Source organism: Littorina saxatilis, linkage group LG10 (assembly GCF_037325665.1).
Source record: "Littorina saxatilis isolate snail1 linkage group LG10, US_GU_Lsax_2.0, whole genome shotgun sequence".
In the NCBI taxonomy this organism is placed as follows: Eukaryota; Metazoa; Mollusca; class Gastropoda; order Littorinimorpha; family Littorinidae; genus Littorina; species Littorina saxatilis.
The window spans coordinates 42,068,600-42,083,479 of NC_090254.1; the positions used below are offsets into that span (position 1 = coordinate 42,068,600).

Consider the following 14,880-nt stretch of genomic DNA (forward strand, 5'->3'; position numbering starts at 1 on the left):
ACGAGGCTTTAGAAGAGATCGAGGTTCTAAAACAAGCGTCTTCAATTTAGCTGCCTCGAATGCAGGACATTTTCAGTAAAATACACGTAAGTACAGTATGTAGGATAAACAGAATACTACATGGCTTGCTGTTCCGTACCAGATTTACACTCGTTGCTTTTTCAAATAGTGAACAGCTCGCTTTCGCTCGCAGTTCAATATTTAAAAAATCAACTCGTGTAAATCTGGTACGACACAGCAAGCCATGTAGTATTCTCTATTTATAAACTGGGTTAGGGCCTGTTGAATACACTGGCACCACACCTATAGGCAAACTATGAATAGTATCGGAGATTTCCAGTGAAGTCCCAAAATAATCATGATTTTACTGCGTCACTGAGACGCAATATAAAACGAGCAGTAGTCTGTGACTGACTGGGCCACTGATTGGACCGTGGCACAACGAGATTGATAGGATTGTAAAAAAAAAAGAGACTGAAAACACTTAAAGGCAACTTAATTCCTTCACGCATAAACGCCGGTCAAGTAACGTTAACGATCTCGTTTTTCTCGTCATCCCGAATCAGTTTGATCACCGGCCGGCCTTCAGTGTTGATCTCGCATAGTCAACAAACAAAGAAACAAGAAAAAACGGTCCTCAACTGATTCAGTCGGACTACAGAGATCAACAAGGCTGCATGGTGAGTAAAAAATGGCCTTATAGGAGTAAACTGAGATCGTTACAGCGGCAGATTGGGATGCGGCAGACCGTGACCGGCTGGGTTTTGGTAGAATGCTAGCGGCAGACTAGGACAAGGCAGATTGAGATCATGCTTCAGCTTGGGAAGACACCGTTATTTTTCTGTCTGCTTTTACTCCAACGATCTGTAAGAACACAAAATCTGAAACCGGTTTCGTGATCGACTTCCCCGGCTTTGAAGACCTTTTGTTTGGTATTTTTGTTTGTTGTATAGATATTACCCAATATTGACGGACTGTGTGATGATATATCTTCTGCTATGGCCTGTTGAGACAGTGATAACAAAATCGAGACCGGATAAAACTGTCCATAGCAGAAGATAGCATCAAACAGTCCGTCAATGTTAGATGTATTGCTATTTCTCTGGACATTTTGTATTCACTGTTAAGAAATTACAAAATTATTTGTCTCAGTTTTGGCTGTTCCATATCCCTCCCTCTGATTATTTTTTTCCTCACTCTTTTCTTGTACGTATTCCAATATTTCCAAATGTCTTTTCTTTCAAAAAGTAATTAGTCACTTGCTCAACTAAATTCTGGGATAATTGCATTTTCATATATATTTTTTTCTTTTTAAATTTAGGTGTTTTTGTTTTTGAAGTGGGGAAGCAATAAAGAGGTCGTCAATATCAAAACTGATATCGACGGAAATGTCGTTGATATCACTTTGCAATGAGCTGAGTTTTGCCCAATTGACTATGATATGTTACGTAGACTTCCATTGGTCAATTGGGCAAAACTGAGCTCATTGTTTTAATTTTGTCAACAGGAGATGGGGAGTAGAGTGTCAATGGCCTCGCAATGTGCTGGTGCTTGCCTGCTGTTGTGCTGCATCAGTTCCATGGTTGTTGCGGCGATGACAGCAAGATCGGTGAGTAAAGTGCAGGGATGTTATTCAGGCATGTGAATGGGTGAGAGGAAAAAGCTCTGAAATCGGACATTTTTTTTTAGGCACGATCAAAATCTATGCAATCTGAGGAGATTTTGGCACAAAAATGAAATCAAGCTATTTTTCTCTCATAAAATAGGTGGAATTTTACCTGCAACGTTAAAAACAAAATTCAGTGACGCATAGTTGATCACCGTTTCTTGCTAAGAATTGCTGAATTTTGTAGTCGATTTTTTTTCTTTCTCTGAAATGTATTTCTCTCCTCTGAAATTTAATTTCTAAACCTCTGAAATTAACGGCCCCGAGGACCATTCCCTTGCCTGGTTATGGTCCGTCCCATTGTCGAGGTTAGGTGAGACAGTAGAGGAAGATAGCAGGTCGGTGGTGATTGTTTTGGTAAAACTGAGAACCAATCATCGCTGCACGTACTAAGTAACTAAATAACTGGGCAAGCTGCTTCTTTACCGCTACCGAGTTTTCCTGTCAGCTCTCATTCTCAATACTTAGCCTAGCTCAGGGGTCGCTTACTGTGACACAGTAGAAAAGGGGTACTTCATTAAAGTAGGCCTACTCTATGGTCACTAGTTGACACGGTGACAGCTCTTTAAATAGCTGACAAATCAATTAAGGACACAACCAGAATGAAAGTAATGTATAATATATATATTAAAACGCAAAAACCTCTTTTTCACAGATCACAGAGCGGGGACAACGATTCGTTCATTAAAATAGCGATTTCGCAACGAATTTTCAATGGCCGGTGTAACACGAGAAAATTACTCCCACGAGATTTTTACTCCGGAGTAAACATTTCGTACGAAAAAGTTACTCCCTTTACGAAAAAAGCACTCCCCCATTGCACGAGAAAATTACTCCCCAAGACAGGTGAGTTCCGAGTAAACATTTCGTACAAAAATGTTACTCCCCTGACGAATAAATAACGAATAAATTACTTTACCCCAACACGAGCAATTTAACTTCCCATGCCAGGTGTACGAAATTTTTACTCCCTTGTCCCCTGTTAGTCTTGGTGGTGGAAGGGGTGGAAGGAGGGTAGCGCGACATTCGTGTGCGCGAGATCACTTATTGGCATTATCCCTTCGCCCGCATCCCATTTTTGCGTACGAGATTTTTACTGGAAGTAAACAAAATGGGGAGTAAAAATTTCGTGGAGGGAGTAATTTTTTCGTGCTTTGGGGAGTTCTTTTCTCGTACGAAAAATGTACTCGGAGTAAGAATTTCGTACGAAATATTTACTCCGGAGTAAATTTTTCGTGGACTAAAAATTTCGTGTTACACCGGGCCGGGCGAGTTTTGCCTGTGTTAGGCTATATTATAGCCTAATAGTTCTTAAAATAGAAAGAACATTTCAGAGATTCGCAAGTGTTGAAGGGCGCACGCATGCGGATTCTACGGAATTGCAAATATTAGCCATGAAATCCTTTCGATAAAAAATGTGCAGGACTGTACTGAATCGTTTATGAGCCCTCTGCAGCGCTTGATTCTTTTAGTGTGACCGAATTCGGCTGCTATGTCTCTCTAGTATTGGTCCAAGGGAAGTAACTATTGATCTCGCTCGTGTAGCTCTGTCCCCGAGAGTTATGAGATTTTATGAGTGAGGTAGAAAGTCAGCTGAATGTTATGATTGGGACAAAGGAAACAATTGAGCCTCACTCCAGTCACAGCTGTGTTGGAGTATCCCTCTGTACGGGTATCTTTGTTCTTAAATGTGTTCGAGTGTTTCTCCTTGCTGCCGACTGTTTGTGTTGGCCAAGGTTTATTCATTTATTGTTGCTACTGCTACGCCAAGTGTTCCTTTTGTCATTACTGTATTAGGCAAAAAAAAAACCAAAGGGTCGGTAGGTCGGCTTTTTTTTTTCCATTTTTTTTCCCCCCTCCCCTCTCTATGATGTTTCACAGTTCATTTCTTCTCATCAATCCCTGTTTTTGCCCAATGATAACTATAAACAGTACTTTGAGCTTACCTCCCTTCTGTCGTCTGCTGTTTGAGCGCAAACAGCTCTATTTTGGATGCGGTTTTTTTTTTCAGACGATCCAAAAAAAAGATTAGGGTCGGGCCTAAAAACTAGGGTCGGTCGGGTTACCGTAAACAGACCTATTTTTTTGGCCTTAGTTGTCTGTCTGTTTAGTTTAAAGACCACTGGTTTCAAGTGCTTGGGAATGTTTGGTATTGTCATTTTTAAACGTTCTACAATATACCTTGACTCTTGAGTTTGGAACGTTTCCAGTTGGTTTTGGAGTTTGTGTATATATATATTTTATCGTATTTGTGTGAAATCAGTGGAGACAAGGCAGATGAAACACGTACAGGTCACTATTCTCGAAAAACATAGGTAAGGTAAAATAATTACAGAATTTAATAAAATTACTTTATGTAGTCACGCCAGAAATTCTTGAAATGTAAAAATATTTGGGTGAGCATGATAAATTGTATGAATTTGTGAAATACACTTGTTTGTTGGTTGTTGTGTTTTGCTTTGATACTAAATGTATCACCATTGTTTGTATTTGTAACTGTGCTTTCAGTTGTTCCTCGCAGGAATGATATATACCAATTATAACTGTTGCAGACGTATACGACAAGCACAAGGAACGTATGCTTCAAGTGCCCCCCAGGATCCATGGTTCAGGAAGACTGCAAGGACGACCCCAGGGCGACAGAACCAACGCACCCAGTGTGCGTCCCTTGCAAAGACTTGCACTACGCGGACAAGGAAAATGGGGAAAAGAACTGTGAAGAGTGTTGGCCGGGAAACTGCCAGGAACATCAGGAAGAAACACAGCAGTGCACCAAGACTAGCAATCGTGCATGCAGATGTGTGAAAGGTTTTTTCGCGTTTCATGTGGACCCGATTGATCCGTTAGTCGAGTGTATGCCGCACACAGTCCGCAAATCTGGCGAAGGGGAGGTGTATCCTGGTGAGTTTATCAAGTTAAAAAAAACGTTTCAGAGTTTCTGGTTCCTTGACCGACCCTCCACCCCTAAAACCTAACTGTTTCGTGATTGATTGTGAATGTTTTTGATCCAATCTTTGACAAAGAGATGATCAGATCATTGAAAACATACTGAGGTATGTTTCTTTTATTTGTCTCATGATTGTTTGTCTGTCCGCTCGAACCTAAAGGACCGTGTATCCTTTCCCGGTAGTGTGTGTGTGTGTGTGGATGTACATTGTACTTGTGAATTTATTGTTTCATCAAAATTGAATGTTCTAACCTTTCTTTATTTGATGTCGAACACTGTCAAATTAAAAATGTCAGAAATACATGTATAGAGTTGTTTTATTATAATCATCTGATAACAGGGATACTAATCTGGGGCTGTCCCAAGGGCAATATATCATCTAATGACACTGGACCACTCTATCATAATCAGACATTACAGTGCTATACTGTATGTACAAACTTGTACGACGCTATCAACACTATAGTCATGGTTTATTGTTCAATAAGCTATCATTGTTCAATAAGCTATCATTGTTCAATAAGCTATCATTGTTCAATAAGCTATCATTGTTCAATAAGCTATCATTGTTCAATAAGCTATCATTGTTCAATAAGCTATCATTGTTCAATAAGCTATCATTGTTCAATAAGCTATCATTGTTCAATAAGCTATCATTGTTCAATAAGCTATCAATAAGCTATAATTGTTCAATAAGCTATCATTGTTCAATAAGCTATCATTGTTCAATAAGCTATCATTGTTCAATAAGCTATCATTGTTCATGAAAAGTAGTGTCAAAAAACAAGAATGGTTAGTCATTTGATCGTTTAATTTATGACAAAACAAAACATTCATAAGTACGTTGACCCAAACGTCTTTCAGTGTCTGTAAAGTCTGTATCATAGCCTATGGTTTAAAATGAAGCCAGGTTTTTGTTTGTTCTTTGTTTCAGGCAATGCGACACATGATACAGTGTGGGAGAGGTGTGAGGAGGGAAAACAGTTTGTGAATGCTTCCGACCCAGATCACCCCAAGTGTCAATTCTGTTCCACCTGTCTTTCTGGTCTGGGGGTCATGGCAAACTGCTCACTGTCCTCTGATACGCGATGTGAGGACAATGACACTGAGGCCAATTTGCCTCCACCTCCACACAAGACAAGTAGGTGTATGGGTTTTTGTGCAGATTGTGTAGGGCAGTTCACACTCTTTTTGCATACATGTCTGTGGACGCCACTCCGATCTACTATCCCAGCCCCCCACCCCCTCTTAGTTTTGTCCTATCATGTGCACAAAGTTGTCATGAAATGTGACTTCTGGTGATGCGCATCGTTAAGAACATCATTCACGTTCATTCTCAGGTAACTTGATCAAAGAGCCACATTTTTCAAAACTTTATCTGCTCATTTAACAATTTCAAATCAAGTCTTCACACAGCCTTAATTTCGTCACACAAAAAAAGAAGAGAAAATGTGACAGAAATTATTTGTCTGTTTTTTTCTCTCTCAAATGATCTCAAACGTTATAGTCCTTTGACGAAACAATTGCCCTTTTTGTGTAAAGACTTACAACCAGAAATTGATATAAGTGTGAAGTGTTTTGTACCATACCATACTAAATCTGGACTCTTTTCAGGTGAGAGCTCTGGATGTCTGGGCGGAGCAGCCATATGTGGACTTGTGTATGCAGGTCAAGTGGTTCTAACAATGGCTGTGGGTGCCATTGGTGCCATTGTGATTTTCTGCGAGAAGAAAAGTATGTGAAAGTCCTCTGATTAATATTTGTATGCTTGCTATTAGAGAGACGCACGTGGAATAACTGACAGTGTAAGGGCTTTTATCTTTGAAGGGACAATGCATACTATAAGCAACAGAAGAAGCTAATAAGTTTACTCATTTACTTGTTTCACTAATAATTTACTTTCAGATGGTGTACTATTATAGTCGCATAATGACAAGGGACTGGCCAAAAGTGGTCGTTATGGAAAGGTGAGTTATATATAACAAAAAATTACCTGGGATCATTTGGAGTGGTCGTTGTGAGAGTTGCAAGAGCAGGTTCGACTGTATTTGTGTGAATATTTCAATTTAAAAAACATTTGAAGCAAGAATGTTTTTTGGTTGTTATTTTTTCAGTAAAGAGCTTTCTACAATCTTAACCCTGCTTTATTTGATTAATGTTTCAAAGAAAGGATTTAAACACCAAAATCCCCCAAGAGGGATGTGTATATAGTTGTCCTTAAGGTTTGATAACCACTGTGGTGGTGATGGGGAAGAGGATAAGGGAGGGAAATTATTAACATAAAAACCCCAATTAAAGACCCCTCCCCCCCAAAAAAAAACCACCACAAATCTGCGAAAATATGGTCTTTCAAAGGAGGTACTCTTAAAATGGAGGAACATTTACATTTACTGAAGTTACAAACAGAAAATTCGGAACAAGCAAGATCTTAAAGACAAGGGAAGTTCTAAATTTAGGGGGGGGGTCTTCAAAGCGGGATTCCATTGTTAATTTTTAGCCAATTAACAAAGACAATTGAGATGCTTTCTGTCCCAGGGGATACAGATCAGAATCCCCATGCAGTGAACATCAAAGAGAAGATGTGCAGCAGACCAAGCATCTTCTTCTGTGTCCTCGCTTTTCTACCAGGAGTTGGCATCTGCTTCGCGACAATCCTTCTGGTCACAACCACTGGCAAAAACAGGTTAGTTTTGTCCAGATCAAAAAGAATCGGGCTATAATGAGAGCAGAACAGACGCGCGTTTCTTTCAGGCGAAATATTTTTTCGGCTAGCCACACGCGAAGCTAGGAGGCGAGAGTGTCTATGGAACGGTTTAATGGCTAGCTACGCAAGAATTAAACACCATTGGTTGATACCGAAAAGGTCGTCTGCACTGGCCGGTCAAAAACCATGGACAGCCAATCGGATGGGCACCTGTGTGGCCGCCATGTTTTCTCGCCAAGCGAGCAAGCCCAAAGCTACCTAGCGTTCGAGGCGAGAATTCTAGCGTCACTCGCGGCGAGATGTGCCCAAGAAACGGTACTTCCTCGCCCCACTCGCCAATCTCGCCTGTAAGAAACAAGGGACTGGTCATCTGACTGATTTGTTGTTAAAATAATTGTGAGTGGTGCTGTTAATGGTATGAGAGATATGTCATTAGCAATACAGTGCAACCCTCCTCTAAACTACTCCCTCCCTCACTTCCACCTCCTACGATCCTTCAACCTGTCAATATTATATTTTCTGAACTTGTACGTTTGTTTATAGCTGAATCCGTACAGTGGAACCTCCATTGAAGAGGTCTTACGGCAAAGGATGGAGTCTTTAACTTGGGGCCGGGGGGGGGGGGGGGTGTACTTTAAATAGGCCTTGAATGAAAAATCTGAGAAAACTGTCTTAAAAGCGAGAGAGCGTTTAAATGGGGGGTCGAAAGGAGTTCTACTGTAGCTTTTTAAGTTTGTAACCATGCAGTTCGGGAGGGCAATTTTTCTAGGTTTCCCAAGCAGCCATTACTTTGCAGCATGAAAAAACACTGTGTGGCTTGCAGACCTGTTGCCATAAGGTGGCCCTGATAGTAAATTGAAGGAACGCAGGAGAAGAAGAAATGTTTTAAACACCTTTAAAGGCTGCAATCCACTCATTCTTTGGGAAACAGTGTGCCTAACCATCTGGCCAGGCTTTTGCTTGGGGTAAGACCACCCCTCCACTTGGTCGCATACTTAAAATAAGCAGCCTGGGTGCTCTCAGTGCACGGTGGGATTGACATTTTTTTGGTCATAAAAAGCCACTGCAGGTTGCAATTGAAAAAAAACAAACAACAAGTAGCGTAAGGCAAAAATACATTTAGTCAAGCTCAGTCGAACTCACAGAATGAAACTGAACGCATTGCATTTTTTCAGCAAGACCGTATACTCGTGGCAAAGGCAGTGAAATTAACAATCCAGAAAAGCGCGGTTGCGCTGATGAGGATAGTACGCTTTTCTATATCTCTATTCTCTTTAACTTTCTGAACGTGTTTTTAATCCAAACATATCATATCTATATGTTTTTGGAATCAGGAACGGACAAGGAATAAGATGAAATTGTTTTTAAATCGATTTCGGAAATTTAATTTTAATCATAATTTTTATATTTTATATTTTCAGAGATTGTTTTTAATCCGAATATAACATATTTATATGTTTTTGGAATCAGAAGATAATGAAGAATACAATAAACGTAATTTTGAATCGTTTTATATAAAAAAAATTTAATTACAATTTTCCGATTTTTAATGACCAAACTCATTCATTAGTTTTTAAGCTACCAAGCTGAAATGCAATACCAAAGTCCGGCCTTCGTCGAAGATTGCTTTGCCAAAATTTCAATCAATTTGATTGAAAAATGAGGGTGTGACAGTGCCGCCTCAACTTTTACAAAAAGCCGGATATGAGGTCATCAAAGGTATTTATCGAAAAAAAGAAAAAAACGTCCGGGGATATCATTCCCAGGAACTCTCATGTCAAATTTCATAAAGATCGGTCCAGTAGTTTAGTCTGAATCGCTCTACACACACACACGCACAGACACACACACACACACACACACACATACACCACGACCCTCGTCTCGATTCCCCCTCTATGTTAAAACATTTAGTCAAAACTTGACTAAATGTAAAAAACACAACAAAAACAGCACCTCTGTGCACAGAGATTACCTAGGCTGGTCATTTTTGGTCATTGTGACCAAAATTTAATGGAGGGATGGTTTAGCCCATAAAAAAGCCTTGTGAGATTTGAGATGGCAAGCCAAACTGTTTTTATGAGAAGGATCTCGAGTATGTTTCTAACTGAAAGAAGGTTTTGTACAATTTCTCTGAATGCTGAATGTTTCCAGAGACACAACGACTGTCAGAGCACAGATGAATGCGGAACTTGATGGGATCGTTGTTGTTCAGCAAAGACTTCTGCCACATGATGCTACTGGTCAGGCCCAACCAAATAGAGGCCGCACGTGCAGCAGTAGTAGCGGTCAGCCGAATGATCAGCAGAATGATGCAGTTGTGGGGGCTACGGCAACATCCTGGAGCAAGGAGTTTATACAAAGTAGGTTTTCACAAAAAAAATAAAACTCTCCTCCAAAGAATCTTAAACGAAATGAGGCAGAGCGTTGTTATGATATCAAATAACCAAAGGGAAGTAATCGCTCTGTATGCATACAACATATGTAATGGAGTAAGCGAGAGTTGTACGGAACCTTTCTCCTGGCACCTGAGAGAATAACAAGCATTCAAATGATCAAGCGAATATCATCTTTTGAAACAGATCAAATAACCAAGGGAAGTAACCCCAAGCTCTGAAATTATTTTTTTATTATCTTTTTTATCTCTTTAGTGCACGCCTCTAGTTCTGGTCTCCTAGACTCTCCTATATACTTGGCATCATCACCTCATCATTTGGAATTATCTTCTCCAGCCGCTAATTTCTTCCCATTGTTCAATGAGGCATGACGAGCCAGAAAAAAATATCCGTTTGTTCTACATTCATGAGACAATAAAGTTGTATTGAATGAATTGAATTTAATTGACATGGGATTTTTTCTGTTTTGAAAATGTTGCATGCTTTTGTGCGGATTTAGAATTCAGCTAATGTGACATCATAAGTATTAGTCTTAGACTAGTTGTTGAATTATAAGAAATGACACAAATAATGTGATAATAGTTTACCCACTGGGTGAACTTGTTACGTTAGCAGTCGACTAATCTGTTGTCGATTAATTTTTGAATTTTGAGTTTGATGTGCTAACTTGTTGTTCCATTTTCCCTTACAGCCAAGGTGTTCAACTGCTTGTGCCAAGACCTGGGATTTGAGTGGGAACGGTTCATGCACGAACTACCTGAATTAGGTGTCAACATTGAACAGAAAAAGCTGGAAAATCCACATCATGTACCGAACCTGATTCGTGCCTGTTTGCAAGCCTGGCAAAAGAAGTCTCCTGATAAGGTGACCCAAGATAATATCTGCTCAGCTTTGGCGAGTGTCGGGCTAATGGAGGTGATTGAAAAACTGGAGCAGAAGCATGCTAGAAACCAAGTGCAGCGTCCTTGATCTAGCTTTGCTCACTGCATTCATTTTGGAGAGCTTACCACCAGGGGCAATCTATGCATCTGTCTCGTCTGAAGAACTGTAGAGGGAGGAGGCAAAACAATCACGCATCAGAGATTGTGGTCTCATGATCCTGCTGAGCATTAACTCTAAATCAGCAACAACTCATTCAAGCTGTGTTCATGACTGTTACTCGTATCTGGATTGATAAGCAACAGATGTCACCCAGAGAAGCTTGTTCAAGCTAGCTGTGTTTATGAGGTAATACTGGACATACGAACAATGAAAATCATCAAGCTTCAAGCTCATCCAAGCTGTGTTTATGAAGTATTATGCTGCACTAACAAGCAACGAACATCAAGCTTTAAGCTCATCATTCAATTAAGCTGTTTTAATGTGGATATGCTGGAAATGAGCAACGAACATTGCTGAGATTTAAACTGGACAGTCAGATATTCCTTTTGCTGTGATCAGTGAGCTGGTGTCCGTTTACGAAGTTATAGGCATTTTGTCTCTTGTTTCTTTGACATTAATTCCATTACCTTTTGAATTTCAAGTGCTTTAATTGGTGTTTTAATATTATTAAAAACGCTACTTAGTAATTACCATACTTGTCTTCATGCCTTTCTCTGGGGAACAAATTACCATGATCATTATATGGACAGGAATGGGAATACACATGTATTTACTTATCTGTTCAGGCATTGTGAATTTTCTGGCCACATGTTTCCGCTTGTGAAATGATGCAAAAAATGCATGTGTGTACATGTTCAAACTAATTACACATAGTTTGCATTGTGTACTGTTATTTAATATGCCAATGGGTGTGTACTCTTTATAAATGTTAATTGCTGACAATTCTATTGATTTGAAGCAAAATCAGTTCTGATGTGATATGTATATATGCGATGTATTTAAAAGTGCTTACATAGGTACATGTACTTACTATGTTTGATGTGTCACTGCATGTTTTATGGTCAAAGAAAGCAAACTTTTGACAGAAAAAGGAGTATGTGAAAGCATGCAAAAGGTGTTGATGTTGCTTTTGTTTCAAGCACAGTTTTGTAGGGTATGACAGGGTGACGCAGTAGTCTCCCTTTCACAGCAATATCTCTGCACTAACAGAGTTAATTGTCTGCTGGCCTTGAGCGTGAGCAGCTCTTCGTTTCTGGTACGTTGCCGGTTAGACACCTGTCAATTATAAAGATAATTTTGATAGAGTCTGACTGCTGTTGTCGCCAGGTACGCTTTTGAGAACCTTTGCGTTCACATAACAGTTCTGATAATATATTGGGCCAAATGTCTTTGTAATTTTTTTTTTCATAGACGTGTGCCTTCCACTATAGACATATATACTCGTGGAGGAAATGTGTATGATTTAAGTGTTCCTCTTTTTCGTAGCCTGTTTTATGAAAGACGCTTTGATGCAGAAGAAAAATAAGCTTATATGTATGTTCAGTTAAAACTGCTGGTGCTTTGAGTAAATGGTGTGCCATTACCTGTATTGATGTACATTTTATCATGCTTTGGCAGTTGCAACGTTTTTGAAAGTACAGTAGTATTACTTTCTGAACAGCAGGTACTGTGTACTTGCTATTTACAAATAAACTTCTCTTGCTTTTGGATTTGAAATTTATTTTAATTTGTAACTTTTTTGGGGGGAATGATTGTTTCCTTCATTGTCGTTGCCAGTCGCATTTACCCGTCTCACCCGCCGCCTGGCTCCACCACGATACGAAGTACGGGTACCACCAGTAGCTTGGCTTGGGCCCCTATGAGGCACAGGGCCCGGCACTCTTCCACCCCGGCGGGTCTCCAACCGTAGAGCACCACATCGTGATATTCCGTTGTTGTCTGTCATTTGAGCGTTGATGCGTTAAAGCTGCCGTTATGCGCCATACATGGCCCAGCTCATCCGACTTCGGCGTGTTTTTATATCGGAGTGGTCCTTCTCCTAGACTGGTGGCTTTACAGTGCTGTCGAGTCCAGTCTACCCGGCTATTTGGCCATAGCTGGCTGGTTTGTTTATCTGAGGTGACCTTCCCCAGGGCTGGAACTTAAAATGCGGCTCTTGATCGCATGATGCTCCCGTCATTGGACACCTGGGGTATTTCTTGTAACAGTGCCACCTGTTACCCCGCCCCATCCTGTTGGAAGCACCGCCAGTTGGTCCGCGACTGCTTATTCGTCCTGGCAAGCCTGGCTTATTTCGCAGCTAACCTCCATATCTGAAGGCCATCACACTATCCGCCACCTGTGAACGCGCCTGGTTGGGGGTGGTCGCCCCTACTGTCCCAGGGGAATGATTGTGATAATGAGATTAATTTTTCTTTGGTCTGTTTGGAGTTTTTGACCAAACATGTCTACCTTTTGCATTTATAGCACATACATTATTTGTTGCCATTTTACTGAAGTAATGAAGGAGTGGAAAAAGTGATCAAAGTAAATCATGTTGTGTTGTAGGAAACATGGTTAAAACAAATTAAGATCAAACCAAAGAGTCACCAACTTACCCAATTTTACTTGTATGGTGCTGCTGTAATTCACAAACCTTAAGCTTGTATCTAACTTTTTGCCGTTTTGAGAAAACGGAAAAAAATGCTTAGAACAATCACCACTTCTAATAAAACTTTAATTCATTGATGTTAGTTGTTAATGATATTCGATATAATTGAGTGGTTGAAAACGACGTTAAACACCAAATAAAGAAAGAAAGAAAGATATAATTGAGAAAAAATTGAGATACAGGAGCTTTTTATTCAAAGGAGTTATTCAGAATTGGTATATACAAGTTATCCCCGAGTATGCAGTAGGAGGGTCCAGCAGACTTTAATTGTGTGTCTGTCTGTCTGTGTGTGTGTGTGTCTGTCTCGACTTAACAGCTTATTGCTGGGAAACTACTGGGCGCAGTTCGTTCAAAAGTTGATACACTAACTTGATAATAGGTCCGATTGATCGTATTAAAACTTCATAATGTTACCTGGGACCTAAATGCGAAATAAATCACAAAAGCCACTCTTAACGGTGGGCGCGATTCGCGGTGGGATAGAACAGCCGTTCGGCTAATAGAAGAGCCAGCCAGCCAGCGACACCGGGTTCGATTCCCGGCATGGGCGGTCAAAATTTTTTTTTTTTTAATTCTTGTTTACTATTGTTTATTATGAACGTTTTAATGTTTTATTTTACTCTAATAATGTTTTTAATTGTGTAAAATAATTTTTTTTTTTTTTTTTTTTTTTTTAAAATCCACGTGCACAAGACAAAAACTTTCATACTGAAGACCGAGCCAGTCTGAAGAGTACTCGGGTCCAGCGCCAGCGTTTTTTATCTTCCGTTTGTCACCTAACCTTTTGTGGCCACTTTTATGATGTAGGTTTGCAAACTAGAAATACAACAGCAGCAACCTCGTATATAATCTTTCATGTTATGACATAGTTTCCGCTCAAGTGTGGCACAAAAACCTTGAAAGTTTAACTTATGAGGGTGTTTTTGGCGTTCACTTCAAACAAATGAGGATACGAGTTTTCTTCTCAAGAACTTTTCTCTCTTTGCAAAGCAGTTGGTGTTACGAGCTTTATCACAACACGAGCCAAAAAATAAGGTAGCTTTTTACTATTTTCGTTCCAAAACCTCAAAAGTTTAGAAATAAGGTTTGTGAATTACAGCAAAGATTTGAATGAAATACAGATATTTATGTACTTATTTATTTACGTATTTATACATTCATCTGTTTATTCATTCATTTATTTATTTATTTGTATGTATTTATGTACATGTGTATTTATTTATGTATGATTTATTTATTTATTTTACAATTTCGTTCATTGATTTACACAATAATTATTTATACATGTATTATAAAAGAAGGTTTGAGTTAAGTAAAATACACATGCATGGGCAGAGTACTTAGTTTTAGAGTTAACAAGAAGTTAACTTGGCTGTAACTTGACAAGCTAATTGAAACTGTACCAAGAAGAAAGTAACAGGAAAAAAGGAAAATCCAAAACTGCACATAAACATAAATGGATCCGCAATTGGACCGCAGAACAGGTGTGGTTAAAGGCACATTCCTTCTCGTTTAACATTTCATGTTCACCAACACAAATCTGTGTGGCTTTTGCATGAGAGAAGCGCAATTTGACCTGAACACACGTCAGTAATAAACATCCTCGACTCGCTGCCTTTTGGAGAGAGATTGAAT

The 14,880-nt window shown here is 39.6% G+C and overlaps 1 protein-coding gene across 1 annotated transcript; it reads left to right on the forward strand.

Annotated features, from left to right (window-relative positions):
• Positions 1-619: 619 nt before the first annotated feature.
• Positions 620-12,397, forward strand: LOC138978859 (uncharacterized). Its single transcript, XM_070351667.1, has 8 exons — positions 620-680; positions 1,508-1,609; positions 4,219-4,567; positions 5,548-5,754; positions 6,228-6,347; positions 7,149-7,296; positions 9,472-9,680; positions 10,405-12,397. The coding sequence occupies exons 1-8, from the start codon at positions 678-680 to the stop codon at positions 10,680-10,682; spliced, it is 1,416 nt and encodes a 471-aa protein (XP_070207768.1). The 5' UTR covers positions 620-677; the 3' UTR covers positions 10,683-12,397.
• The last annotated feature ends 2,483 nt before the right edge of the window (positions 12,398-14,880 follow it).